Source organism: Athene cunicularia (assembly GCF_003259725.1).
Source record: "Athene cunicularia isolate RWA chromosome 11 unlocalized genomic scaffold, athCun1 chr11_part1, whole genome shotgun sequence".
Lineage (NCBI taxonomy): Eukaryota > Metazoa > Chordata > Aves > Strigiformes > Strigidae > Athene > Athene cunicularia.
In genome coordinates, this window is record NW_020799113.1 from 7,723,712 (window position 1) to 7,751,647 (window position 27,936).

The following is a 27,936-nucleotide window of genomic DNA, read 5'->3' on the forward strand; positions in this document are numbered from 1 at the left end:
TGGGCGGCGCTGGGGCGGCCCCGGCCCGGTCCAGGCCCTGCCCAGGCCCTTCGTCCGCGTGGCGGGAGTGCTCCCTGGGGGCGAGCGGCCGCACTGGCGTCTCTGCGGGGAGCGGCGTGTCGGGGGGGGCTTCCGTGTCGCTTCTAGGCACTGAAAATCTTGTTTCACCGATCTCATTGGCGGCCCTTTTTGTTAAGGAGGTACCGCTTGACTCTGACAAAGCTGTTGGCCAGCGGTATGTGATCTCTGCTAGAGAGCACTTGGCTTCACAGGCTTCATGAGTGCCCAGGGTGACTGAAAGCAGTGCGGGGGAGCCAGGAGGTGTGAAATGTAATCAGAGGCAAAGGCCTCTCCTGCCTTTGGTGTTTTGCCAGTTGCTGATCGAGAGTGCCGCAGGCAGAGTGAAGGAGGTCTTGGGGCCCATCTGCTTGGAGCCAGGCACCTGCGCTGAGGGATGTTATGCTTCTACAGACTACAAATTTTTTTAGGACCTTTTCAGCCAGTAGGTGAAAACTGTCAGTTGGACTGCCGGCCTATTTCCACTGTAGGAAGCTGGTTTGTAGATAAATTGAGGTCATGGCCCTTCCCAACTTTTTTGAGAGAAGTACATACCCCGTAAGGTGTTGGTAAATACACCTTGCTTTCTGGCCCGCACTGAGGCTGCTCATAGAGAAGAAGCTATGGTCTGACGCTCACCTTGAATCCCCCTTCTAATTTTGAAAAACGCAGATGGCCTATTTTTATTCATAAAAGAACTGGTTTTGGAGGCTGGAGGCCAGTCCCTGCTGGAAATCACATTATGGTAGAGATGTGCTAGCCCTCATGAAAACTTCTGCACTAACTTACTATTCTGATTTTATTTTTTCCTTTTGTTTTTATTGTTACTTTTTAGTTATTTGTAACACAATACTGTTTTGTGGTGAAGTTTTTGTTGGTTTGGGGTTTATTTTACAAGAATTTAAGTGTGGACAGCTCTGGAACCTTTTCAGAGCTTCAGTGTTTCCTCTGTTTGTAGGATTAACCACAGATTAACTACGATTAGACCTTTTGTTATTGTTCACAGATGGTGTTGGGTCATTTTCAGATCATCCATTCTCAGGATCAGGTAATGATTAGGTGCCTTACACTAAGGGATTGTGTTTACAGTCTGTATGAAATACAGCTCTGAAAGTGCTTAATGCAGTACATATTCAGTCAGGAATTTAGCTGCACTCCCTACTGAGAATGCCCTCAGCAGGGACCTTTGTACCATTCTCTTCCGCATAAAACCAGAAAATAATCTAGAGACCAAACGGGGTGAAAAATGGCTCTTCAAAACCTGATTTTTTTGCTTTGTACCTTGTTTTGTAGTATAGCGTTCATCACTTGCGGAGCAGAAGGTGAGATGCAAAATCTGTTACTACTGCTGTTGTGGAAGGAACTGCACTAACAAGTTGCAGTGTTGTTGTTTTCAAAGGCAGTACATATCTTCTTCTTTTGTTAGCAGTCTGCAAAAGTATCCTGATAAACTTGATGCAAAAATGAATGGTTTTGTGAGATGAAACCATCTCTGAGATGGTTTCATGAAAATAAAACTTTCTTAAAAGGTAGAAAGCAAAACCATTTTGAATTATCTAAACAAAATATTGTTAAGATCTTGTCAGATGATAAATTTAGAAAATGTTAATTATTTTGACAGTTGCTGGTGGCTCTGAAATTTGTATTTAAGCTTTATGCTTTTGCACAGTGACTAAACTACATTTTACCTAGCTCCAGTTGTCATTGCCAGAGCCAGCCATAGGAGTGTTTGGCTGGGAGTGTCTGTCATTGCACAGAAGTGAAATGAAAACTGAACAAAATTGAAAGAGATAAGATGAAATCTTCTAAATCAGTAAAAAAATGTTTCATTGAAAAATCTGTCTGATAATTATAAAGATGCAATTTTTTATTTTTTTTTTTTTTTATCTTATGTGTTACTTAGGACAGAATGGTGCTGAGCCAGAAGTGACTATTACACTTGGACGGCTCAAAGGGAGACAAACAAATGTGAAGGGGACAGACAGACTTGTAAATGTCTTCCTTGGGATTCCTTTTGCAAAAGCCCCTGTTGGATCCTTGAGGTTTTCTCCACCTGAACCACCTGAACCCTGGAATGATCTGAGAGATGCAACTTCTTACCCACCACTGTGAGAGCCGTTCAGTTCATTTGTATGTAGGACCTGCTCATGTTTGTCAGTGTTGTCATGTTTATTAGGATGCAGAGGTCTGGTTTTTGGTGAGGAGGTTGTATTGGCTGGCAGTGAATATGCTGCCAGTACCGAAATACTTCGTAAGAACTGTGGGGCTAGGAACCACAAATATTTCCTGGGAAATTCCTGTCTTTGGAAATCATTATACTGTGCTGAAATAATTCAGCTTTTTCAGTACAAGAATAGAGCTGTACTTTTACAGGTTGCACCTCTATTTATAAGTAACAAAGTTCACATCCTCTATGGGAATTCAGTGTGTGGGGAAAAAGTATGTTTTCTCTATTGTTGTTACATTGCTGCTATTGCTGGTTTATTACTAATAGTCATGCTTCCTTTCTTTTGTGAAGATGTCCTCAAGATCTGTCCATGCTGAAAACAGCTGAAAAAAACTTTAAAGAAAAACACCTTCCATTCAGAACTTCTGAGGACTGTTTGTATCTAAATGTTTACAGCCCTGCTGGTTCAAACAAGAAGGACAAGTTACCTGTAGGTAAACCCATGGTACAAATTTGTGTTGTAGAAAGTTTGCACCTAATGAGAGCTCTTAAGTCACTTAATTGCTTTTCAAAATGTGATGCTGCATTAGCAAAAATATTATTATGTAAAATTCAAAGTCCGCCAACCGAAAATTCATCTCCCATTGAGCTTCAGTGATTTGGAGTTCCTAATTCCCTGATGTTGTCTTTCCTTTTTCAAATTAAATCTGCCAAGCAACATATAAAAGTGTGTCTCACCTTTTTTTCTCTAAGGTAATGGTGTGGATCCATGGAGGCAATTTTATATTTGGTGGTGCTTCTAGGTACGATGGTTCTGCACTATCAGCTTACGAGAATATTGTGGTAGTAATAATTCAATACAGACTTGGACTCCTTGGATTCTTCAGGTAAGATGACCCGTTTCACTTAGTAAAAAGTACTTCTTGTCATGTTTAAAGCATGGGTAGTTTTGTTTTCTAAATCAGCTGAACTCCTATACTAGCTTCCCAGTGTTACAGTGGTTTAAATGTGCATAATTCACTGACATCAGGACTTAAGAATATTAAGAAATGTCCGTAAATGCCATTTGCATTGTCATTTGATTGTAGCCTGCTATGAAATCATAGTTGGGATTATTTGGTTCTGGATAGGATGTTTGTTCTTGCCTTTACTTCCATCCACTGGTGTGTAAAACAAAAAATCATGTAGTGTAAATGTAAGTTGGTGATACTTACTTTATTCTGATATTAGAAGAACTATTACTCTTCCTGAGAAATTGGTTTATTATGCTTTTCCTTCAGTACTGGTGATGAACATGCTCGTGGAAACTGGGCATTTTTGGATCAAGTAGCAGCTCTTCGGTGGATCCAAGAAAATATTGAACCCTTTGGTGGAGATCCAGGATCTGTCACGCTCTTTGGTGTATCTGCAGGATCTTGCTCTGTTTTTGCACATGTAGGCATGCAGTAGATACACTAAAATGTAAATTCTTAAAAAAATCTTCAAAATCTTATTTAGTGTAACATTTCATGCTTAATCTGATTTCTGAAACTAAGATTAATGGTGCATTGTGCTAAGTCTGGACACTTCCCCTGTAAGCACATAAAAATGTGTAATTCCCTGCTGAATCCAGCAGTCTAGTCAAGCATAAAGTTATGGGATAAGGACCTTAATGTAGAATAAATACTTTCTGTTCTTCCCTACTTGGCAGGTTTTATCTCCTTTGTCTAAGGGTCTCTTTCATAAAGCAATATCAGAGAGTGGAATTATAATCCCCCCTGATAAAGATTTACTTCGTTCAACAGATCTTAAGGTAGGCTATTGTTTTTTTTCTCATTTTAAAGCCTTTATAACATGAATAGATATTTCTTATATCTGACAATTTGGTTAAAAAAGGGGAAAATCTGATTGTGTATTATGCAATAAAGTTGATCAAATTTCTTCTCATGGCATACCTATAAATATATAGATGAGCACCAAGTAAATTTTCATTCAAACAGTCTATTTTCAATCTCATTTGATGTTTGAAATAGGTTGTACAGTTATGCAATTACGATATCTGTGAGTTGAGTTAGGTGTTTTAAGTTACACATATGCCAAGCTGGGCATATGTCCATTTTCATGAACACTGTAACTTATACAGGAACTATGAAATTTATTATGGAAAGTTTAATTAGAATCCAGAAGAGACATTCAGTTTTTACTCAGCTATGGTCTTTTATGGAGGGCCTTTATTTGAAGTAAATTAATTAAAAAAACCCCAAACAAAACTTTTAAAATTAAATTCCTCTTTCGGAGTACCTTTTCATTTCTCCTCCTGAAATGTATTACTAAAGGTAGTAATAATGTAAATCTTTCATAAATTCGTTTTCTGAATTTTCTTTCCTTATCTGATTTATGTTACAACCTCATATTATCTTTAAAGCAAGGTTTGTTGTAGAACAATGAATGGAAATATAGCAAGAAAGGGAAGTATACCAGAATGATTTCACTTTGTGATCAAACGGTAGTATTTCTAGTAAAATAAAATACTTGAAGACCTATCAAGCTCACCTAAGTCTGCCCTTAAATAAAACTATTAACAGTACTGTTAATAATTTTATAATTGTATAATAATTGTATTAATAATAAATTGTGTAATAATTTTCTGTTTGTAAATTCCTTAAAGACTACCTCATAGCTAACAGTTCTTGTCTTTGATAATAATTTTCAGAAAATTGCAAGTGTATTTAAGTGTGAGACGAGTAGTTCACTCCCCCTGATAAACTGCTTAAGGAACCAGGAAGCAAAGGATATAGTCTTCAATGGTGCGGTAGGTGAAATTTCACTTAGTAATGCTTGCAGAACTTTAGCTCAGCCTCTGATGAGCGTTTGTTGTTGGCCTGTTCCAAAGTTTATTTTTCTTAACTTTTGTCAAAATACCCCCAGCATATTTAAAGAATTTCACATAATTTCTGTTTAGAATGTTCAGTGAAGTGTCACAGCAGCTGAGAAGTTGTGAGCAAGACTTGAGTGTACCTGTGTTTTAATGTCAGTTAGAAGCAGCACAGGATCAGGAAACCATTACATTACTCTGTACCACGACCCAACTAGGCTTGCATTTTATGCTCTTGGGCAAAGCTGTAAATTTATGTTACAGTGGCTGCAGATACTCAGATTTTGTAAAGCCCTTTTTTGCACTTGGAACATTAAATGTGGACATTTTATTATCTGATTTCAAGGAAAAATTGAAAATACTAATGACAAGTAATTTGATCTTTTTTTTCTTCTCCTTCAGGAAATGCCATTTCTACCCTTAGTTTTGGATGGAGTATTTCTTCACAAGTCACCTGAAGAGATACTGGCTGGAAAAGAATTTAATGCAGTCCCATTTATGATAGGAGTCACCAACAATGAATTTGGCTGGAATATTAGATCTGTAATTTAATGGCTATTTTTGATTATTTTTTTTTAATGTTTGTGTTCACTGATGCAAGCAACTCTGAGAAGGTATTTGCTGGTAGGACACCTTTTAAGTATGGCCAAAAGGCTTTGCACTGTTGGATATATAGACAAGGTAAACTCTGCTTGCATTATGATTCTGTAGTGATCCAGAACCAGTTGGTCACAAAATAGTGAGACAGACTTCATTTTGCAAGTTACACTACATGGACATCCTTGGAACATCAAGTTTATATGGTATTTTCTTATCCTAAAATTTTATTCCCTCATTCAGGCAGAGAGAGGAAAAAAGAATGCAACAGTCAAGGGCTTATTACTGAAGGAAAATAAACGAAATCCTTTCCACCACAACATGCAGTATTCAGGATGGATACATAGAACGTTTAAAAATGTGACAGTGATTACCTTAAACAGCTTACCCTGTATGTCGTTATGAACTCTGACTGCTGGTTCTATCATTGCCCGTGTTCCTTGTTACCATGTAGAATGATCTATTCTTTGAAAATCTCCTTTGAAGACAGAGTATAGGGATAATGCAGGTGTCTAAGCCATTCTCAGTGCATAAATTCTTTCTCATGAATTCTATGGGTAACTCCAAAACATGAGCAGTTGGTATACAGTGCACAAAACTGCAGGAGGTGGATTTGTGTCCTCTCCTCTTCATTTCCTATGTATTCATCTGTGTACTACGAAGCATTTGTTCTGAATCTGCATAGTAACTGTGTGTCTCTGGGAGTGTGCTGGTAGGGAGTCCAAGAAGAAACATCTAAAGTGAAATCTGTTCTAATTCATTTTTCAGGCAGAAGAGTAATTTTATGTAATGCTGTAACAGAGGAGAAGCATTGCCTTTACTTCAAAGAGTTCAAGCGATTGGACTAGAGACAGAGAGGCTGTCAGTGACTTTTAAGATTTCCCCTTCCAGAGGGAAAACAAGCCTTTGGGACAGAAGAAGCTTTTTGCTTCAGTTCTGCTCTAATGCCTTCTGCTCTTACAAGTTTCTTAACAATGTGTATTGATTTAAGAATAAACTACTTAATGTGAGTGGTTTATGTAGAAACCTTCACCAAAGAAACTTCTATTGCGATAAATACAAGCTTTTCAAGACAGCTGCTCCATTGTAGTGCATTTTTGCATATGATATGATGCTTTAAAAAAACCCACCAGTAGTAAAAATAAAGTGGAATAATGTAGTTCCTATATTAAAAATATTGGAGAAGTTGAATGGCACTAATAACGTTGGGGTTTTTTTTTTTCTGCGTAGACATCAACAATACCAGGGTTGAAGGAAATAGGAGATAAAAAATCAATCACTTCAACTTTAGAGTTTTTCCTGCCAATGTTGGTAAGTACTGTTGCACTAATCTAATTTGAGAATTGAAATTTCTTTTTAATGCATATAACAGATTTGTGAAGTTTCATGTTCTCTAATTTCCTGCTTGAGTCATAGTGTTACTAAGACTTGAGGTCATGTTATTCTTTGGGGAGAGGCACAGCAAAGTTGACAGGACTACGGTGTATGGAGTTACACAGAAATTGGATTCAGTCAGGTCTGGGATTTGGGGAAATACCTTTTTTCTTCTAGACCTCTGAACCAACGTTTTTATCTTACGTATTTGTATGTAGGATTACTGTAATAGTGTCCCTAATATTATGGTACCTGATGGCTAATCCCCTGATTGATGGGTTTCAAGGCAGGGTTTTTCAATATGTTTACATTAAATTAAATGTAACTTTTAAAGTAGTAACTTTGCACTCCTAGTTTTGAAATGTATCTTTCAAGCAGCAAATTCTAACACTAAAAACATAAGATGTGTTTGGAGATCCCATTGGTCTTACCCTGTAGTCTAACAATCCATAAATCTTTCAAGGGCTCATAATTTACTTTTGTTATTCCCACCATCTCTTTTCTCCTGAAGAAAACAGAAGTCAAAGGTATTATCAGGAGAAGTTGCTGGATCTTTGTTGATTCCTGTAGAGTTTTAGCCCATATAAATCTGTTGCAAATTCCTGAGGTGGTTGGTTTGGTTTCTGGTGGTGTTGTTTTTTCCCCCCAAAAAAAGTCTGAATAGGTTTTGTTTGCCATCATGGTTTCCTATCCACATGGGTGCTACCCTGGACCTTTGTACCTTTGCAGAATCTCTGAAGTTTAAAAGAGGATATTTTTAGTTGCTAATTCAGAGTGTGATAATTTTTCTGTTTGTGTATTGTTTCCCCTTTTTCTCTTAGTATGTACCATCAGAGTTCCTGCCTGTGATAGTGGATGAATATCTAGGAAACACAGATGATCCTGCTGAGCTACGGGACCGATTTCTGGACTTGCTAGGGGATGCACTAATCGTTATGCCATCCATTAAAGCACTGAATTATCACAGGGGTGAGCTAATGAACACCAGTAGGATCATTCAAACCTCTTAATACGTGCTGGATCAAATGACATAGACAAAAATCCTGTCATGTGTAGGCAGCCCTTCTAGAGATTCCCACTGGGAACTTGAGGGTGAAGAGTGATATAGATCTCCAGGATTGTGTGAAGCAAATGTATGTACTCCTTTATCTTTGTACTAGTGTCTTGCACTTGTGCTTGTAGTCACAATATATTGAGAGCAGAGCATGATAGCACAGCTAAACGTTTGCTAACTGAAGTATACAGGCTTAAAAATTAAAACATATTAAAGCAAACTGGAATTTGTCCTTTGGTCCACTGCTGCTTGGAAAGTCAGCAACTCTGTGGTCTGGTGATTTGCTGGTATTTAAGTGTAGACAAGCAATGCCAAAATACCCAGAACTGGAAGATAACTTGATATTACTTTGTTTTCTGTAAGTTTTCTTGGGGTGAGTCTTACACAAAAAGTGAAAGTGCTGTGAGTTCTTAATTTTGAATTAAAAAACAAAAATACGTATTTGAATATGTAGCATTACCTTAAAAATGTGCCCAGTATAAAGCTTTGAGCATGTTTAAAGTAATATTTTAAACAGCTGATGTCAGCTGTAATTTATGCTTCTCTTCTTTAACTCTCTAAATCTTGCATCTTCTAGAGTCTGGAGCTCCTGCCTACTTCTTTGAGTATCAGCATCGGCCCACTTCATACTGGGATAGTAAACCAGAGTATGTGAAAGCTGATCATGGAGATGAAGTTGGCTTTGTCTTTGGAGGACCATATCTGGCTGGTGATATTCAGCTACGCAGTAAGGAATAGAACATTCAGTGTTTGCTTATAGATTATTCCCATAACACTGGCATTCTTCTGTTCAGTAGTGCTACTTCGGTTTTAATCAGACTAAAGGGCATATATTAACAGTGAGACCAAAGTATGACCCTTTCTCCTGTTGGAATTTCTTTAATGATAATTTGCTGTCTTCTCCATTCTTTATCATGTACAGTTTGCTGTTTCTGCAGCACAGTAAATTACACGTGTAGTCAACAATTTAGCAGATAGGAGATTTGCTAGAAAACATCACTGTCATCATACCAGCACTATTTGTGAATTTGCCAAATAGCTTTGGCTAAAAGATAAATTGAAGGAAAGGTCAATTAAACTTGCAGGGGATTAGCAGAGTGTTTAGGAAGCAGAAAATCTAGGCTCTCTTCTTTTCCTGAGGAATTTAAGCTTATGTCTCCTCCTCTCCAGGAAATCCCACAGGCTATCAGGCTCCAGGGAATGGGGGACTCAGGTCTGTTTTGTGTTCCAGTTGTGTTGATTAGAGCAAGGCTTGTAACGCTAGGGTTTCGTTTTCTGCATGAAGATCTAATGATTAGGTTAAAAACTATTTTCTCCTGTGACTCAATATTTAAGCCTTTTATCCAAAATGGAACCAGTCCATTGAAGAAGGATTAAGTTTGTACTCTCAAAATTGCCTTTGCTTTGTCAGTTTGGGCATTCTTGTAGGATTCTGGAAGATCTAGTTCCTTCAGGCAGAATCGCCTGTTGCCGCAGTCCGAATGAACGTGCCAGTCATTGAACAGTTACATACAAGATGCCACATCCTCAGGAATATTATGAATCCAGTAATTTGTTTTAATTGCATATGCTTAAAACAATAATACTCAGGATGGAGTATTTTCTTTCTTGTGAAACCAATTAGGAACAGTTCTTATTTTGACAAAGAAACACAGAAATTCTACTTATTTTAAGTGAATTCACTATTTTTTCTGCTTTTATTTTTTGTCATTTGCACATTAGTTCACGGTCTGTTTCAAAGCCTGCATAAATGAAAGTATTTCCTTTTATTCCATTGAACTTTGGAGCAATGCAGCTACGTTGTAAAAGCATTTGTTAATCAGTTACTAGAGCCTTTCGATGTTCTTTTTTTTTTTTTTTAACTTATGTTATCCTACACTAGAAAACACTATACAGTTCTTTTTCTATTTGCCTAAATTTACAGAGAGCATTAAAATAGCAAAGATTTTTCTCAATGTATTGAGATGCATTTGTAACTAATGGCACACTAACTAAAATTATTTCCACCTAGCTGATATGGTGGGCATATGTGTAACTATATTTAAATGAATATTCTTGAAGTGCTGCGACATGGAATGACACCGTTTTGTATCAGAATGAAGGAACTTTTGGCACGGTCATTCTCTAAATAATAGAGTTTCAGTCCCACAAAGCTAGAATGATATCTATGAAACTAAACCATGTGGCCTATTCCTTGAGTTGTAATGGGACTTGGGATACATAGATACTTCTTTTGTCCTGCATCCAGTTTGCTGAAAAGCTACAGGCAAATAACCTTATTTCCTTGCACCCCAATTCCTCAATTTGTAGAATAAGGATAATTATGCTAATATCATTCATAAAGAGCGCTGAAGTCTTTTCTCGATGATTGCTGTATTACTTACATATGGCAGGTATGGTGCCTCTGTTGTAATCAGTAAGTTGTTACAACATATTCACAGTGAAATGCTGCCTCTGTAGTAGCAATGTTTTGATTTCTGCCACACGTAATAATTATTTTGTGCCTCAGGTGAAGTTACAGACGAAGAAAAGAACCTTAGTAGAACCCTAATGAAGTACTGGGCTAACTTTGCTCGAAATGGGTAAGAATCATGAGATTCATGACACACATTACTGGTTTGTTCTGAGTCTGTGATGGAATTCCCCTGGATTCACTCTTTCTTTCTTGTTGTTTACAGAAATCCTAATGGAGAGGGTTTGGTTGAATGGCCATCTTACAACCTAAATGAAGAATACTTAGAGATAAATCTAAAACAAAAGAAATCCAGAAAGTTGAAAGAAAGGAAGGTAGAATTCTGGAGAAAGATGTTTGAAAAGACAAATAACAAAAGAATGGAAAACAAGGTTAATTCAGAGTTATAATGTACAGTATGAACATGCACATAATATGTAAGCTATTAGGATAGTGAAAGAACCTACTTAAAGTAATTTTGAGGATAAAATTATGTTTCTGTTCTTTTCACCTTTTCTTCACAGTTGACATATTTACAATTATTCACTGTGATAATTCCAGTTGATCTGTTTCCCCTCTGTGATTCTTTACTTTTTCCTATATTCATTTCTACAATAGAAGCCTCATTTATTTAATACAGGTACCAGATTTCCCCACTGTTCAGGTTTTTCTGTCACTTTCCCATGACTGAAGACAGAATGTAAGCAGCAACATTGTGTTAATAAGGTGAAATCAATAAAGACCTCATTTGCAAGTAAAACTGTCTTTTAATATCAAGTGTATCAGTGATGGTACAGAAGTTTTAGTCTGATTTAGATAGAGAAATGTCTTCTGTGTAAAAAAAAAAAAAAAAGAAGGAAACTAAAGAATAGGTTTTTTGTAAATTGGTTTTACAACGGAGAGAGTGTATTTCTGACTGTTGTGATACATAATCTGTAACACTAGTGCCAGAATTAAGACTTCTCCCAAACGTTAGAAAAGGGAGAAATGGTCTCCACTACCTACACTTTTTTCCTGTGAAATTTAGCAATAACTCCCCTAGAAGTATCAACATTGGTAACCTTACTTTCACACTTTCTGTCTCTTCCATGGTGCTTTACTTTGGCTTCCAGGCTGTTCTCTGTGCCACCCGTCAGTTCCAGATCCTCTGCCCTGGCCCACAGGCCCTCATTACTAGCACTGGAGAGACATTCATTTGTACTAGAATTAAAATTCCGGTGCCCTTACCAGCTGATAGGCACTTGGACTGCCAGGAGCAAGCCTTGAACACTTTGTTTCAGTGTGGTCAAACAATTCTTTCTCTGCTGTGTCTTGTTGTTTCCTGTATCTGGCTCCTAGGCTACTCCAGCTCTCCCAACCATATTCCTGACCGTACTCCTACCTCCCAGCAGTATTATGCAGGCATCTATTCCCCTCTTCTTTCATCTCCCCTCTGCATCTCTGGAAAAATTTAAGATTGTTCACAGCTGTGCTGGTTTAGGCCCTGCCAGGACCTGAGACCACGTTGCTGTTGCCCCTCCCCCACCCGCAGCCGGTCAGGCTGGGAGTGAGGCACAAACCCCGAGTTAAAATAAGAAGAAATTTAATATAGCAACAGTAGCAATGATAAAAACAATAAACAGCAATAACAGTAAACAAGACAAAAGATATACAGAGAAACACCGCAATGGTTACGGACAGCCCCATGCTCCCCACAACCAAAGCCACAAAGGAAAAGTTCCCGCGTTCCCGCGCCTGGACCTGACAGCTTGGTATGGATAACCCGTCTGGAGATCCCTTCTCCCTCTCTGCTGGGGAAACTTAACCCTGTCCTAGCTGAACCAGGACAACAGCTAATAATGACCTATAGCAACCACCTGACCATCCCTTCTTTCCGAATGACTTTACTGGAAGAAATAGGGTGGGATTTCCTACATCTTTCTGCCCAAATTCTGTTGCCAGTAAGAACTCAGGAGGTAGGGTTAGACTGTTAGCACAACTTCTGTTTTGGTAAACAGGAATTCCTGCTAAGCATCTGTCCTTCCTTTGTTTTAGCTAAGGTGTTGTGAGAGAAATATGATCTCAGAATAGTCTTGATAAATTTTCACTGCATGTACAATTCCCCTGAGGCCCTGTACCTCTCCCTTTAAAAGGAGATAAACAGGCAGCATTGTATGTATATGCATGGCATATATGCATATGTTGTAAGCATATGCAGAGAAGTGCAGCGAAGCTGGTTTCTTATGCACAGACAGTGCTAAAATCAAATCACTTCCAACCCAAACCATTCTAGGATTCTATAATTGGCAACAGCATTCAAGCAGGCAAACAGGAGTGGAGATTTTACTACTATACAGTACTTCTGCCCTTGGCTTCTAGGAAACCTTTATCACACAGATAAAGGTAGAAGATAAGTTATAATAAACTCCATCACTTGTACCCCAGGAACCTATTCTCATTCACTGCATTTGACAGTGCATCTTTCAATACAGTATAGACTGTACATTCATAACAGTGCAGACTAATCCCAGACTAGTTTTACTGACCTTAAGCATCATGAACTTCACTCTTAAGAAACAAGAAAAATGTCTCCCAGAGAACATCTATATAGCTATAAAAATTCTGCAATGAAGTTATTGTCCACATTATTTTCTTAGAAGCTCAAATTTACATCATTATCCCATTTTCCAATGTATACAGTGCACTAACTGTACACTCAGAAACAGCTGATACTCACGCTAGTGTAGCACTGGCCACTGTTAGCAGTGTAGTTGCACAGGGCTCAGTACAGAGCCCCAAGTCTCCTGATTAACAGAACAAATGCTTAAGATACTCAGCATGTGCTGAATGTGTACATTTGAAGGTACCTGCCAACAGTTTGCTCTCTAAGCCATCCAGTTTAAAGTTGACTGGGATTTACTTACAGGGGCTATAAATCACACCTGTGCATATATACTTAGGAAGATTTGGAGTAAAGTACACAAGCATCGCTGTAGTACGCTGGACTATTCAGTGTGTAATATATGTGCTGAACTAATTTAATGACTGTGGGTCTTTACAGCCCGCTTAGATGACAAGCAAGGTTCAAGCAGTAAATCTGCAGAAGTGCTATGTCTGACAACTGAGAATCCTTGTGATATAAAATTGCAGAAAGCCTTTCTGGGGCAAGAGCTACTGAGCCTTGCCCCCCCCAAAAAAAAAAAAAAAAGAAAGAAAAAGGCAGAGCCCAAAGCTTACATAAAACTAATACAACCTCTTAGTTAATGTGGGCAGAAATTCTCTTTTATTTCTATTCAGCTATTTCTTCCCCCTTTTTCATATCATTCCCCAATTATGGGGTTCATGCAGATGTGCATTCATGCAGAAGTCCATAAACCCTCCTGATTTTTCAGAGGTGTTAAATGTACAGTTACCACCCAAATCCTTTAATATTGTCCCCATGCTACAAAAGTTGAGAAATCATCTCTTTAGTGTTGCAAAACTCATGTATTGTGTTAGATATCAAACAAAAATCCCTGAACACACACAACTGAGTGAAGTATCCACCCTGCAGGAAAAGCTAATGTTTTTTAGTGTTACTTTTGTCCAAAAATATCCTTTTGTGAGAACAGAAGTCCCTCAATTTTTACTGATATTAAGATATTAATACCAAAATGAAATAAACAGATTAATAAAAAGTAAAAGCGTAGTGCCCTTCCTGGTCTCTTCACTGTGTAGCGTGAGGAAATGCTAACTACATTGTGAAAGATGGTAGTGTTACAGCAGAAGGACAGATCTCCTGTGGCAATGGAAGACTCTTTCGAAAGCGTTTTAAAGCACGGTGCTGATGCCTGAGGTCTTGTGAATAAGATTTATAAGGAGCACTAAGGAGCCAGTATGAAACTTGTGGTGCCGCTGTGCAAGGCAGGAGGTGTCCCTGTCCCCACAGAGAGCTGAGGTGCCGCGCAGTCCCCTCCGAGGAGTGGCTTACAGGCAGGGCACAGCGAGGTTGGCTCACCGCTTGAGTATTGCTCTTCCTAATCAGCGTTTGCCTTGCATAACAGGTATACTTAAGGGAGTATATAAGGCAACACACTGAGGAAGTAAATATGTGACTAGCTTGCAAAATGGCAGCTGGAGAGGACACCTTGCTGCTGTCCTTGATTCTCACTGCTGGGGTCACAGCGCTGGTAGCTACTGGTAAGCTTCGGAAGGGTTTTTCCCTATCACCTTCTGTAAGGAGACAGAGCACATGTGCAGCTTGCTCACCTAGGGGAACCCCAGCTTTATTGGAGGGGCTGGGCACCCAACCTTGCTGCATAGAAATTAAGTCTGAATAGCAAATCATTCTTAATTTCTTTTTGTGATCTCTTTTCAGCCGTTTGTCTCATGTGCCTTTTTTGCAAATAGCAAAATCAAATTTCTGAGCCAAAATCTTGTCTGCTGAGGCAGAGCAGACCACTGTACCACATTGGTAATTTGGTATTGAGAACTTTCACACCAATCTTACAATGAATCTTACCTAAATGTTAACACTATTTATATATGCTGGACTATTTTCACGTATGTTTGAAGATTTTTCTTTTGGCTGTACATACTATCAAAGGTCCAGAATATACTTGTGTGTTTACAGATCTTTTCTTTAAAAGGAAATGCATTTTCTTAATGAGAGCAATCTATTGGACTTTTAACTATCAACCTGGGTCTAAAAGGATTAAGATCTATATGCAATTACTAATGTGTGTGTACAGTAAGACAATACATATGACATACCTGAGGGAGTTTATATATGCAAACCAATTGAAATGAAGGCTGAAATAATGCCAGTTATACTAATTAGAGTTTGTTGAAGCCTCATGTATGAAAATAGATAGTTTATGTAAACAAAATCTGTATATTTAAGTAGCTAAAGCTCTTGGGAAATCTGGCAATTACTTATGAATAGACCAGTTATGTGATTTTGTGCTCACATCCTCCAGGACAAAAAGCAGAGCAACCAGAAGTGGTGACCAAATATGGGAGAGTCCGAGGGTATCAATTCAAGGTCGATGCAGCGGAGAGAAGTGTAAATGTCTTCTTGGGACTTCCTTTTGCTAAGCCTCCCATTGGACCACTGAGGTTTTCTGAACCCCAGCCACCTGAGACATGGAAAGGTGTCAGAGACGCCACATCCTACCCTCCCATGTAAGTGAAAAAACCACTGATCTTTTTAATAATTTGATATTATATGCAATTCTAGGACACTGATGTACAGGGCAATCAAAAGCCACAAAGATAAATTCCTTAGTGCCATCTCATTACCAGCTGTAACTGTTACAGTGAATGCATTTCTAAAGACTTCTTTATAAGCTTCTCTTTTTATTGAAAAACAGCTATCTAATGGGCATCAGTGATGAACTAATATGGACCATCACTTTGCCAATAATGTTCTGTTTCATGAGTATTTGGCCATTAATTAACAATGTTTATAAACTGTGTAGCTTTGGAGCAGAAACTTAAAGAAGCTGAGGAAATGTTGGAATAAAATATTAGAAGAAAAAGGTGCTGAGTCAGTCATATGCTTAATGGGACACATAAGAAATGCAGACCAATTCTAGTCTATATTTTAAATGTCTTACTCCATTTATTCTACTGCCCTTGTTTTATAAAAAGCTATGGAAGATGTAAACTAATTCGTTTGCATTTTCATTGAAGTAATTTATAGCCACATGTATTTGCAGGTATATTTCTGTAATATTTTGAAACATGCAAAATTATATCTGCATGTCACTGTGCACTGCTGTAGATTGCAGCTCCTTTTTATGGGTTTCCTTAATGACAGTTCAAAGGAAGAAAAAAAAGAAGTGAAAAAAACTTCTATATTTTCAGTTGCCAAGAATCTAGAAATGTACTAGAGATTGGTTTCTTGGTTTGCACTTTGCTGTGGAAGTACAGAAAAGATGCACTTCATAGCTTTGAGGTTTTAGTTATTTCTGTTATTTTTTCATTTATTCAGGTGTCTACAGGATAAAGTACAAGGACAAGTTTTTTCGGACAGTATTACTAATAGAAAAGAAAAAGTTCTTCTCCAAGTGTCTGAAGATTGCTTATACCTAAATGTGTATACACCTGTTTCTACAGAAAAAAAGGAGAAGCTGCCTGTAAGGAATATCATTATATAACCTCTAGCAAAATTATTTTACAGCAAACCTACAACCTGTGCTCTCTGCAGACTTACAGGTGCAGTTTTGTAACAATGATCAATTTACATGCTTTGCCTCAGTAAATATTTGCTGAGGTTTAAGACAGACAAGAAATCCTATTTTACAAATAAAATTTTATGGACATTTTAGCTAGGTAATATTTAATTTCCTCAAAATAATCCGTCAAAAGTCACGGGGCACTGGTATAGTGTACATATTTAATAAAATAAATGCCATTTTGTAGAACCACAGGCCTCATATTCAAAAGACTTCCACCATTTGTGAAATGTAATCTGAAAGAGTCAGGAGTGAAACAGTACAGTTTTTATCACTGGGAGCTCTTATCTGTACTGGGTTGTTTCTGGTTTTGTCTTTCCAGGTCTTTGTATGGATCCATGGAGGTGGATTAGTTTTTGGAGCAGCTTCATCATATGATGGCTCAGCACTGGCGGCCTTTGACAATGTGGTGGTTGTAACAATTCAGTACAGATTAGGTATTGCTGGATATTTTAGGTAAGATATTTTATCTCAGTTTTTGCTAAGTGATTTCCAAAATTATGTGTGCAAAGCCTTTGTGAGGAGATGTGCTGAATACTTGCCTATGCAAAGAAACTATACATTTCTTAATTATTTATGCGGCAGTTGGGAACAATTTACAAGTCCCATGTCAGCTTCCGAGACTGCTCTTGTTCGATGGCTACCCTAATTTCAAGGCTTTCTGAGCCATTTATTTTTCAGTTTTGTAGAAAAGCTCTGTGTAGAGAATGGGAGCTGATTTTTTATACCACAGATTGTATTTTTCTCTGCCTTTTTTCTTGCACTGAGCATTAAACAAGTCTGTTGTTTTTCTGCAGCACTGGTGATCAGCATGCCCGAGGTAACTGGGGGTATTTAGATCAAGTAGCAGCTCTTCAGTGGATTCAGGAAAACATCGTACATTTTGGAGGAGATCCAGGATCTGTCACTATTGCTGGAGAATCTGCAGGAGGAGTCAGTGTTTCTGCTCTTGTAAGTTCACACAGTAACATTGAATTTTAATTACTTAGGGGAAAAAACAGTGTCCACATTCATTTTTAGTACCTGCATGAAAAGTCAGTGAGAGAAAATGGATGGGTTTATAGTAAATGACACAGCTTCTGATTGATTAAAATGTTCTTTTCATACTCAAATCTTGTAATTCAGACCCAAAATGTTATTTCTCTTCTATTAAATTACATTCTGGGGTGGTTTTTTTGCAGTGCCAAAACCCCAGAAATTTGTCCTTGTGAGAAAAGTGCTTTAAGTGGATGTATTGCCCATTTCCTGTTTGCTTTGACAGTCACTTGTACAAAGTAACCAAGGTGAATAGTCATGACAGATGTCTAGACGTGCATTTTGTGACCCAGAGATTATGTAAAATTTTTGCATCAACACTGAGCACTTGGCTAAGAGGTTCTTCTCCTCCAGTCTCTCAAAATTTGGTACAGATCACACAGTGAAACCAGGGTTCAGCGACACACACGATAAAAATTCCTGTTTTCTAAGCTCCTGCCCTCTGACCAGTAGTTCGTTATTCCCTTCTGCAGCACAGCCAGACTATCCTGGACACAGTTCTATTTGATCCATATCTGGCTTGCAGTGTAGTTCCATGAAGTCTTGGAAACAAGGTGCTATGGGAGGGGAAAAGGCAGGCATGAACCCTGTATCCCTGGGAGTGCTGCCAAAACCCTTTGCATAGCTGAACTATGATCAGAGGCTACAGATTAACAGTCTTATGACAGTTGTTTTCAAAATGTTATAAATGACAATTCCTGATATTTAAATTTTAAGTCAGTGGTCAGAACATAATACTTGTCACGCTTGTAATGCTTGTTCTTGCCTTTTTACAGGTCCTATCTCCCCTGGCAAAGGGCTTGTTTCACAGGGCCATTTCAGAGAGTGGTACTGCAGTCAGGGTTTTGTTCACTGACCAGCCTGAGGAGGAAGCACGCGTGGGTATTTTGTGGTATTTTTCATTATTTTTCCTGATAGCTTTGCATATCTTAAACTGTTTATTCCAAAATGTAAAACCAGATTTTTTTTTCTTGTGAAACTTGCAGCCACAGTCATTACAGACAGTCTTTCTGTGTGCAAATAAAATATGTTTAGTGATGTTTTGCTTTTCAAATACCCAAATATCCACATATTTCTGAGTGAATGCAAAGGACTAAGGAAGCGAAGAGAGAAGGCAGGGAAGAAGTGTGAAATGTAAAGGAATACTATTAACATGTACTGTCTTCAAGAAAATGTGAGCTATAATTTTTGCCTACAAAATGGCACCAGATTCTGAATACTCCTCTCTTGCTCTCCTGTTTGATGCCTGTTGTATGCAAATAAACAAGACTATTCAATTTGTTTATATCTGAAAAGAAGAACTGACTTCAACCCAATTATTTTTTTTTCAACTACAAGAAAGAACTTCCAGAAACCTAGATTTGATAATCCGAGGTAGAAAAGAAGCAAGATTATAATGAGCTCTGTCTTTCTAATGACAGCTGTTACTTCACCCAAAAAGACATCATCAAGAATGGTGTAATGTACTCTTTGTTACCATGTACATTGTTGGGTTCTGACTGTGCATCACTCAACTACTTTATGTCATCCTGCCTTCTCATCCCAGCATGTTACTGACCAGAACAACTATCTTGGTCTGTTTCTGTATAAAAATATTTTGGAGGTGTATGTTTTGCTCTTCTGCTCAGCCCACAGTGTGAAGGGTTGTGAGGGATTCCTATTCTCTACCTCCGCAGCTGGAACATGTCTGGCTTCAGTAATCTTTGGGCAGAAATGTAGACTCCCCCCTGCTGGTCTCTCAGGCTCTGGCACATAGAGCCTTCTATGGGAACTAGATGAAAAGTGTTTGTTTTTATTGATTGCAGAGGATTGCTGCTGCCTCTGGCTGTGAAAAATCTAGTTCAGCTGCAATAGTTGAATGCTTAAGAGAAAAAACAGAAGAAGAGATAGTAGAAATAACACTAAAAATGGTAGGTGAAATCATACTTCTTGCATTTAAGTGACATTTCAAATTTTATGCTATTTCTGTGTTGTAGTATTAAGAGAACTTGAAGTGGATGTAACATCTGTTGACCTTTTCAGGATTTGACAACACTGCAGTTGTGCTAGACCTCACCTGAAAAATGTGAACAAGTTACTTCCCTTTCATTCTGCATGGACTTTTTGCTACTTGTGTTTTGCTGTCATGCTCTACCAGGGGAAGGAAAAGAGTGCATGAAATACCACATTTTCTCCTGGAGAACCTGAAAATTAATTAATATATTATATTATACCCACTTAAAATTTCCTATCACAGTGCTGGCTTCCATGTTCCTTTGCAGTTTCAACACAGAAGTTAGTTTTTTCACTACTGCTTCACATATCCATAACAGGATTGAACTAACTAAGAAGAGATAGAAACTGGACATCACCTATGTTTCACAAACATTAAAAATGTAATGCGAATCTTCTGCCTAGTGCAGAAAAACTGTCAGAGAAAATTTAGAGATTACTTAAATGCTAATTCTTCTTACATTTTCACTTGTCACTTTATTTTGTTTTGCTTTGGAACTACAGTAAAAATCTGAAATTTTTTTCTAGAAGCAAATTTTCTGTATTAATGAAGCTTTTTTTTTTTCCCCTCTAGTCTTCCTTCTTCACCAGTGCATCTGCAGATGGTATATTTTTTCCAAAGAGTCCCAGACAATTACTATCTGAAAAAGTTATCAGTGCAGTCCCATATATGATAGGAGTAAATAACTGTGAATTTGGATGGACAATTCCTACAGTAAGAGACTTATTATGTTGTTATTTATATCTATTTTAAAAATATAATATTTTCTAATAAATATGATTCTCTTTATCATGCAGATGATGAAATTTCCTGCTTACACAGATGGTCTGGATAAAGATGTTGCACATCAAATTTTACAGGGCTCCTTAGCATTATCACTTAAGGTAAGAGACCATTTTCAGAATAACCCAGTGCTTCTTCCTCACTGGTCTGGTTCTATATTTGTACTCTTGGAGGGGTACATTTTAGAGGCAAACTTTGTTCCATTTGACAGCTTCTTACTATGGGGCAGTAATGGGCAGCAGACATAGTGTATTCCCGTTGACACCAGCAATTGAAAATACATTTCAAATTTCTATCCGAAATGCTAAATCCTAGAAAAGAAGGGTCTTTTTTAAAAGTAGTTCTGTGGAAATCCAGGAGTGATTCAGGTACCTTAAACATAGATCTGTTGTGACGTTGTAGATACCCTAGGTTATCCAAGACATGGATGCTACCAGGAGGTATGACACAAGACCTATAGAACACATCGTTCTGAAGCAGTAGCTAGACACTTGAAAGGATAACCCAAGATGTTTAAAATGGCACTGAGACCTATGTTTAGGTATCTTGACTTTTTGCTTCCCTGTAATTTACAAATCTCTTAGCCTTCTGGTTCCTTTGTTCTCTCCTGAAACTACTAAATGTAGAAAAATGCAGATTAATGGGTAGGAATTAAGGATTTTAGAAACATGGCCAATACTTGCAATGGGTCATTCATGTCATGAACTCAGAAAGGCAGAGCCCAGGCTTGTTCTGAAAGGGAGTAAATTATGGCCATCTACAACAATAAATTAATTTTATGAAATCCAACAGGATTTCTTTTATCTTATGAAGGTTATTTCCACAGAAGAGAGAACAGACTACTGTATCTATTTATCAGCATCACTGACTGCTGTTTCTCTAAAGATGTTCGATCTTTAGATCTTGCAGAACATCTATAACCAGTAGCTGTGTAACTCCCAGTTTTGAGCTCTGAGCCACACTGACACAGTTGAGGATTTTTTGTGAAAGAAGGTAATGCTTGGGGTTTAGCCAGGGACGTGCAGATGGTACACTCAATTAGTGCTGTTACTCTTAATAATATTCATCATCATGATAAGAAATATTTTTATTGTTCATTTCAGGATGTTACTTCTGAAGTTGTTGATCAAGTATACAATGAATACATAGGGAAGGCAGAAAACCGTGCTCAGGTCCGAGATGGCCTTCTCAGTGCATTAGGAGACCATTTGTTTGTTCTTTCATCCATTGAAGTGGCTAGATACCATAGAGGTGAGTCTCTAATTCAGCATCTATCAGAAGAAATGTAGAATTACATCCTGGGGTGTGTTTGTGGACAGTATGCATCACACTTCATTATCCAAAGAACTGATAGTGTTTTCATTTTACCAAAATAGCTTGTAGTGAAAGTTTATCATCTTTGGTGGCAGGCATTTTCAGTTCTCAAACTAATACCCTTCTGTATATTTTCTGCTAGATGCTGGCAACCCTGTCTACTTTTATGAATTTCAACATCGACCGAGTTCGGCGACAGGTGTTGTACCAGAGTTTGTAAAAGCAGATCATACAGATGAGATTGCCTTTGTCTTTGGAAAGCCATTCTTAGCCGGTGATGTATCCATGTTCACTAAAATATTCCTTTTAAAACTTCACTATTATTCATTTTACTTGTTGAAGAGCTTTGGAAGAGACTTTCTCTCTTAGAAATATCAGAATCAACATAAACATTTTCCATCTTTAGTAGTTACTTTTTGTGAAATCATTCATTTGCAGTTCTAGAGCTCTGCTCAAGTAAAACTCCCATAGCTCAGAGTAACAAGTAGAACTGATTACAGTCTAATGTAATTAATACAGCTGCTACTTTTTTATTATTTAGCTTTTAATGTTGCCATTTAATCTCTCACTATGCAGGGTATGCTACAGAAGAAGAAAATAAACTTAGCAGAACTGTTATGAGATACTGGACTAACTTTGCTAGAAATGGGTGAGAATCATAATGCTGACTGGCTAAAATCCCAAGTTTTGTCTGGGCTGACTGAAACATAATAGCAATACTTACATGGCAGTTCCTACAAATTCGGCAGAATTTAAGATAAATATTGAGGCAAATTATTTCTATTCTTAATGTTTGCATCAAGAAAAACCTTTTAAATGAACCTGCAGACCAAAAAAAGGAAACAAAAAAGAAATACAAGAGCTATTACTCCATCTGCAATGGAGTTTTAAATCCAATAGTAATGGCAATTATTAAATGTTTGCTATTCCACTGATGAGCATTTTGATAAAAACCATCCAACTATTCAGGTACTAGAATCATGTAATCTGAGCTCTTACTAGTTTTCTGAAATGCCCTCGGTCTGAGCTGTCAGAGCACGACTGATAGGCAAATGGAAAGCTAACTTTTAATTGTATTATTTCCAGAAATCCCAACGGAGAAGGCTTGGTCCATTGGCCTCAGTATGATCTGGATGAAAGATATCTGGAAATAGACCTAATGCAAAAGGCAGCAAAGAAACTGAAAGAACGCAAAATGGAGTTTTGGATACAGCTCACAAAACAAATGATGAATGAAAGGAGAGAACACACAGATTTATAAGAGTTGTGGAGGGTACAGTTTGCTTTTAAAACCCAAAGTCAAGTCACACAAAATCAGTTTGTCAGGATGCAGAGTTTAACAACCACCATCTAACTCACTATTATGTAATCTGTTGTCATGATCACAGTGAAAGGACTGACTCAAGGGAAATTTGGAATGTTTGTGGGACTAAAAATCACTATTTAATGAAGGAAGCAGAAAACCCTACAATCTTTCAGGCTCAAAAAGACCATGGTACCTCCTCAGTGGATATCAAAACTGAATAATGCTCCTGTGAGAAGGGGGAATGAGGGTGAAATTGGCAAAATGTATTGAAATCTGTAAGAAATTATCTATACAGAATATATCATAAGTGTCAGGATATGTTATATGCATATTGCCCTCTTCTTTCAGAAGAGGATGGTCACTTGTCATTTTTACAGACTCTTTCCACGTTCTTTAATTGAAAATAGCTTGTAGGGAGAAGACCATCCATCAAAAACCATTTGTGAAATGGGCTTGACATCTCACAAATGAGGACAGAAAACCTCTACTTGTTTTCTTTTGTTATAAACTGTTATAAATAAATCTTGCTTTTGATCTTTTGGAACTTCCCTTTCTTTCATTTAACTGATATAGGCTAATTCCAAAAGGTTAAATCACACCTGAAGAGCCAGAAATGTGCCCAGTTTCTTTCTTCAACCTAAAGGGTTTCAGATATGAATTTTCCATCTTTCTTTGCAGGCCCGGTGTCTCAAGGCTCTAGGGTTTTCACAGACTATTCTGTGGTGTAATTATCTGTTCTTCAACCCTTCCTGGCAAAGAATTCACAATTCACTGGATGGAGGGAGGAAGCATTGCTGGCAGGACAGATGCCCACTGAAACAGAGGGAAGAGCAATCTGTGTTGTTGTTCACTGTATGTTGTTAGCTCAACATTGTTCATGGGCCCACAATGGGAAGACCTGCTGATGTGAAAAGCATGCACCCCCAGCCTTCCTCCTTTCAGGGGCACTAGCAGCTGTAACCACATTTTTGGCATATCTGGAACGCATCAGGGCACACAAGTAGTGGAGTGGCTTTTTTGCAAAGTTACACGACAAGACACACTTGCCAGGCACGAAGGAACACACAGTGTAAGCATCCAAGAATCTATAAGAACGCTACTCATAACAGTAAACAAACAGCAATAAATTAGCTGTAACTACCCCCTTAACTGATGTTGAGCTCACCCTCCCATCTCCCACAGCATCCCACAGGCTATGGCTACTCTTCCCAGGAGGGGCTGACAGTGACACAATGGCAGCCCACGTTCCTGCCTGCAGGCGTTGATTTCTTGAGAATGCCGCTGCGTTCCTCCTCACCTTGGGGTTCACTTGGGCTTGCTTTCACACACTGGTGGACCTCGAGCAGTGTTATCTATACTGCACCTCTGCCTAGCTATCCCCTTTTGTGCATTTTTTACATATCTTGCAAAAACCACTAGTTGTTATCATTACTTGCAGAAAGCCACCATTAAGTAACAGCTAATTGCAGCAACAATGTTCAACCATACTGATAGTTTGTCTCACATTTCTGAACGCAGTATATGGGGCACACTGGGCATTTTATTCCTTCCCCTGTTTTGATTGAAGTAGCCTTTAAGTCTGGTTTGTTTGTTGAATTAAGAGTTTCTGTCCTTGTAGGGTCACAGAAATCATAATCTTAAACAAGATAGAAAAAAATCCCACGTGTTTGTGAATGCAAAATCATAGGTGTAACTTCTGTGGAAAAGTGAGGCCTGTTATTTGATTAGGCATATATGACAACACAGTATGTTTGTATGACTGTGTGAGAAGTAGCGTTCTATCCATCTACTTTAAAACTTCAAATATATAGAATGGTCTGCTCTCAAACAGTTGAGAAAGGAATAATACTAGGGCCACAATGTATAGGTTAACTTTAAGTAGCAGATTCCTACATTACACTCCAAACCACATTTTATTTTATACCTTTAATATTAATGGTCACTTGATATAAATACTTAGCTCAGCTCAAGGTAACAGTACATATACATTAAATACGAATGTATGCAGTGCACCTATATTTGAAGAAATTCTTAGCAGCATATTTGGCTGATAATATTCAACAAGAACTGCTGCTGTTGTTCTGGTTTTCACATTCTGTCAATAGAACACAATCTTTTTTTTAAAATGTATTATTTATACATCATTTCTATGTTGGCCTTTCTAAGTAAGGGACCAAGTATGTTTGTTACGTGCCATTCCTGCTTCTCAGGTCATCTCTCCCCTGGCAAAGGGTTCCACAGGGCTACCTCAGAGAGTGGAGTTGTAGCCAGAACTCTGATAACTGACCGTCCTGAAAGACAAGCTAAAGTAATTAATTTAAAAATTCATATTGTTCCATATTTATTACTGACCTTTTAATATTGTAGCTTTCCACACGTTGATACCTCCAGTGAAAAAAATCTATTTGCATACCCATTTATGATACTGCTTTGTTCAAACTTGCAAATACTCAGTATTGTGCACGCTGTTGTAACTTATTTATGTCACATCTTTTACATGAAACATGACTCTGGTCTTGAGCTGTAATGGAAGGAATTGGAGTTCTGCAAAATCACTTTGTATTCCCAGCACAGGGTAGTTGGTGACTGCTCACTGTAGCTCGATTGCTGAAGAAAGTACTGCCCACGGAGGAGTAAGTAGCACAGTTAATATAAGAAAATTGTCAGTCTTTAGTTAATTCTCTCTGACTGCAGAGAATTGCAACACTGTTGGCTGTGAAAAACCTGATTTGGCTACAGTGGTTCAGTGCTTAAGAGAAAAAACAGCAAAAGAGATGGTAAATATAACTCTAAAAATGGTAGCTAGTGCTGTATCTTGTTTTATAAGACAGAATCAATCCTTCTCTAAAACTAGGATAACTTGAAGTAAAACCATTGTATGACACTTGCTTGGCTTTTGTGGGACTTCACAACAGTGCGCTTGAACAATAGTACCGCACCTGAAGAATCTGAACAGGAACATTCCCTACCCTGCATTTCAGGGTAGAAGTGCATTCATCACAGGAATGTAAACAATCAATGCTTTTTTATTCCCCCCTGGGAACAGTTATGAACCAGGAAGGCTTGCAAATACCAAATAGGAGAGCTAAAATTGCAAAAATGGTACTGGCCAGCTTTGCATAGTCAGTTGTGTCACCTTTGTTATCCACAAGGCACGTCCTAGCAGCTGGCTGATTTTTCAGTACAGTGTGCAAAGAAGAAAGGACTGCTTATTAGAGGAAGTAACACACCATTTATCAAACCTTTCTGGTAGTACAGTCACTGAGAAAGCTTCTCTTTTTGCAAAACTGACCTTTTGTTAGCAGCTGTTTAATCTGTTGCCATAACCAGTTTTTCTGTATCACTGTGCTGGCTTGTCAGTTCTTTTGTAGTCTTACCACATAAGCTTCTTTTGACCCTGTTACTCATCCAATCCTAAGAAGCTGGAGTTAGAAACTGGTTAACAAGTCACTTTCTGTCTTAAGTATTCAGTGCTAAATTCTTGTGCAGTACTAAAATTATTAAGAGAAACTGAGAACAAGGCCTGAAACCTAGTTACCTTTGACGTTATATATTGTAACTAAAAATAGGTCCCTTGGGTGATTCTTTAGTCCAATTAAGGAAGCTGAATTATCTTTCCAAGCAAAACCAATATGTAAGTAATAAATGGGTACTTTTTTCTCCAGCATCCTTTCTTTATTGATGCCGTTGTGGCCAGTATATTTTTCCCTAAAATCTCATCACTGCTACTAGCTGAAAAAAGGATCGGTACAGTCCTGTACATAATAGGAGTAATGAACCACAAATTTGGATTTCTTCTTCCAGCTGTAAGATGCATATACCTTTTATATAGATGTTAATTTATTAACTATTCAGGAGCATAGGAGCTCACAGAAAACATTCTTTTAACTCTGTAGGTGCTGAAATAGCCTCCTTTTGCAAAAGGATTGGACAAAAATGTACCATTCAGGCATTAGAGAGCACAGTCTTTCCCAGTAAGAGTCAGTTTTAATGTGTTAACTGACTTTTATCTAGTGAGGGTTGGTACCTCAGCCTAGGGCTCTTCATTTCTGGGATACAGACACTGCAGCAGAATTCCCCCCATGTACCGTTATGTCCTGTAACTAAGCACCAGGTGGGGAAGCGGGGCATTGGGCTGTAGTTCAGACTCTGCAGAGGGTCCGTCCTTCAGGGTCTCTGAGGCTGGTTCCCAGGCTCCAAGGATTGTTCCATGTATCTGAGAACAACTGGTCCTAGAAGGGAATGGCGTGAGCTTGAGATAATTCTGGAAATTCACAGTAAGATTAAATGGATTCACAGTAAGATAAAAATAGGAACTCACAGTAAGATTATGCAAATACTGTCTTCCTTACGCAGGTGATTTCCACACAGGGAAAGCAGCAGGTATTGCCGACTGGTAGCACCCGGGCAGGCATGGGTGTAATTCCCCTCTGCGCTCCCGCAAATCTCTTGCTTCCAAGTGGAGCTGTAACAAGTAACACTTGAGCACCAGCAGAGTTTTGATTACTCGTTTATTAGGCAATCTAGTGTGCTTTTATGAATTTCAGCACCAGCCAAGTTCAAGTGGATATTCAAAACCAAGCTCTGTAAAAGCAGGTCACGCAGATGACGTTGGCTTTGCGCTTGGAAAGCCCCTCTGGGCAGGTACCTGGGTTCGCTCAACCGCGTTTACTCATCACTTGCATTTGGGCACTGTTAAGCATTTGCAGGACAAGGCAGCACTCCTCCAGAGCCCCGGCCCGGCCCCCCCGCC

The 27,936-nt window shown here is 38.3% G+C and overlaps 2 protein-coding genes and 1 long non-coding RNA gene across 8 annotated transcripts in view; 2 read left to right on the forward strand and 1 right to left on the reverse strand.

Moving 5' to 3' along the window:
* LOC113484325 (fatty acyl-CoA hydrolase precursor, medium chain-like) overlaps nt 1–11,196 on the forward strand; it is a 29,004-nt gene extending 17,808 nt beyond the window's left edge. For 3 of the 6 annotated variants that reach the window (XM_026856646.1, XM_026856645.1, XM_026856644.1), the window contains 13 exons: nt 1,064–1,105; nt 1,961–2,165; nt 2,576–2,714; nt 2,978–3,111; nt 3,505–3,658; nt 3,915–4,016; nt 4,917–5,015; nt 5,481–5,621; nt 6,906–6,986; nt 7,871–8,018; nt 8,681–8,830; nt 10,613–10,685; nt 10,782–11,196. In XM_026856646.1, coding sequence (XP_026712447.1) covers nt 1,064–1,105; nt 1,961–2,165; nt 2,576–2,714; nt 2,978–3,111; nt 3,505–3,658; nt 3,915–4,016; nt 4,917–5,015; nt 5,481–5,621; nt 6,906–6,986; nt 7,871–8,018; nt 8,681–8,830; nt 10,613–10,685; nt 10,782–10,965 — 1,652 coding nt within the window. In that variant the 3' untranslated portion in view covers nt 10,966–11,196. Of the gene's footprint in view, nt 1–1,063; nt 1,106–1,201; nt 1,380–1,960; nt 2,166–2,575; nt 2,715–2,977; nt 3,112–3,504; nt 3,659–3,914; nt 4,017–4,916; nt 5,016–5,480; nt 5,622–6,905; nt 6,987–7,870; nt 8,019–8,680; nt 8,831–10,612; nt 10,686–10,781 lie in introns of those variants that run through there. The other 3 variants (XM_026856650.1, XM_026856649.1, XM_026856647.1) reach the window with 2 other exon arrangements.
* Nucleotides 11,197–14,640: 3,444 nt separating this feature from the next.
* On the forward strand, nt 14,641–23,699 carry LOC113484337 (fatty acyl-CoA hydrolase precursor, medium chain). The gene is made up of 13 exons (XM_026856670.1): nt 14,641–14,713; nt 15,493–15,697; nt 16,509–16,653; nt 17,075–17,208; nt 17,550–17,703; nt 18,564–18,665; nt 19,593–19,697; nt 20,354–20,494; nt 20,578–20,664; nt 21,667–21,814; nt 22,020–22,151; nt 22,454–22,526; nt 22,964–23,699. The coding sequence occupies exons 1-13, from the start codon at nt 14,641–14,643 to the stop codon at nt 23,136–23,138; spliced, it is 1,674 nt and encodes a 557-aa protein (XP_026712471.1). The 3' UTR covers nt 23,139–23,699.
* Nucleotides 23,700–25,292: 1,593 nt separating this feature from the next.
* LOC113484380 lies at nt 25,293–27,921 on the reverse strand. Its single transcript, XR_003399213.1, has 3 exons — nt 27,505–27,921; nt 27,272–27,415; nt 25,293–25,474 (listed from the first exon to the last, which is right to left on the reverse strand). It is a non-coding gene; the product is annotated as an uncharacterized LOC113484380 (long non-coding RNA).
* Nucleotides 27,922–27,936: the final 15 nt, after the last annotated feature.

What these genes read in the sequence shown, in the direction of transcription:
- LOC113484337 (XM_026856670.1), top strand. Translation starts at nt 14,641, where the DNA reads ATGGCAGCTGGAGAGGACACCTTGCTGCTGTCCTTGATTCTCACTGCT. An exon ending in AGCCTGAGGAGGAAGCACGC is followed by an intron (nt 18,666 to 19,592) that starts GTGGGTATTTTG and finishes TATTGATTGCAG; the next exon opens with AGGATTGCTGCTGCCTCTGG. An exon ending in TTGGATGGACAATTCCTACA is followed by an intron (nt 20,495 to 20,577) that starts GTAAGAGACTTA and finishes TTTATCATGCAG; the next exon opens with ATGATGAAATTTCCTGCTTA.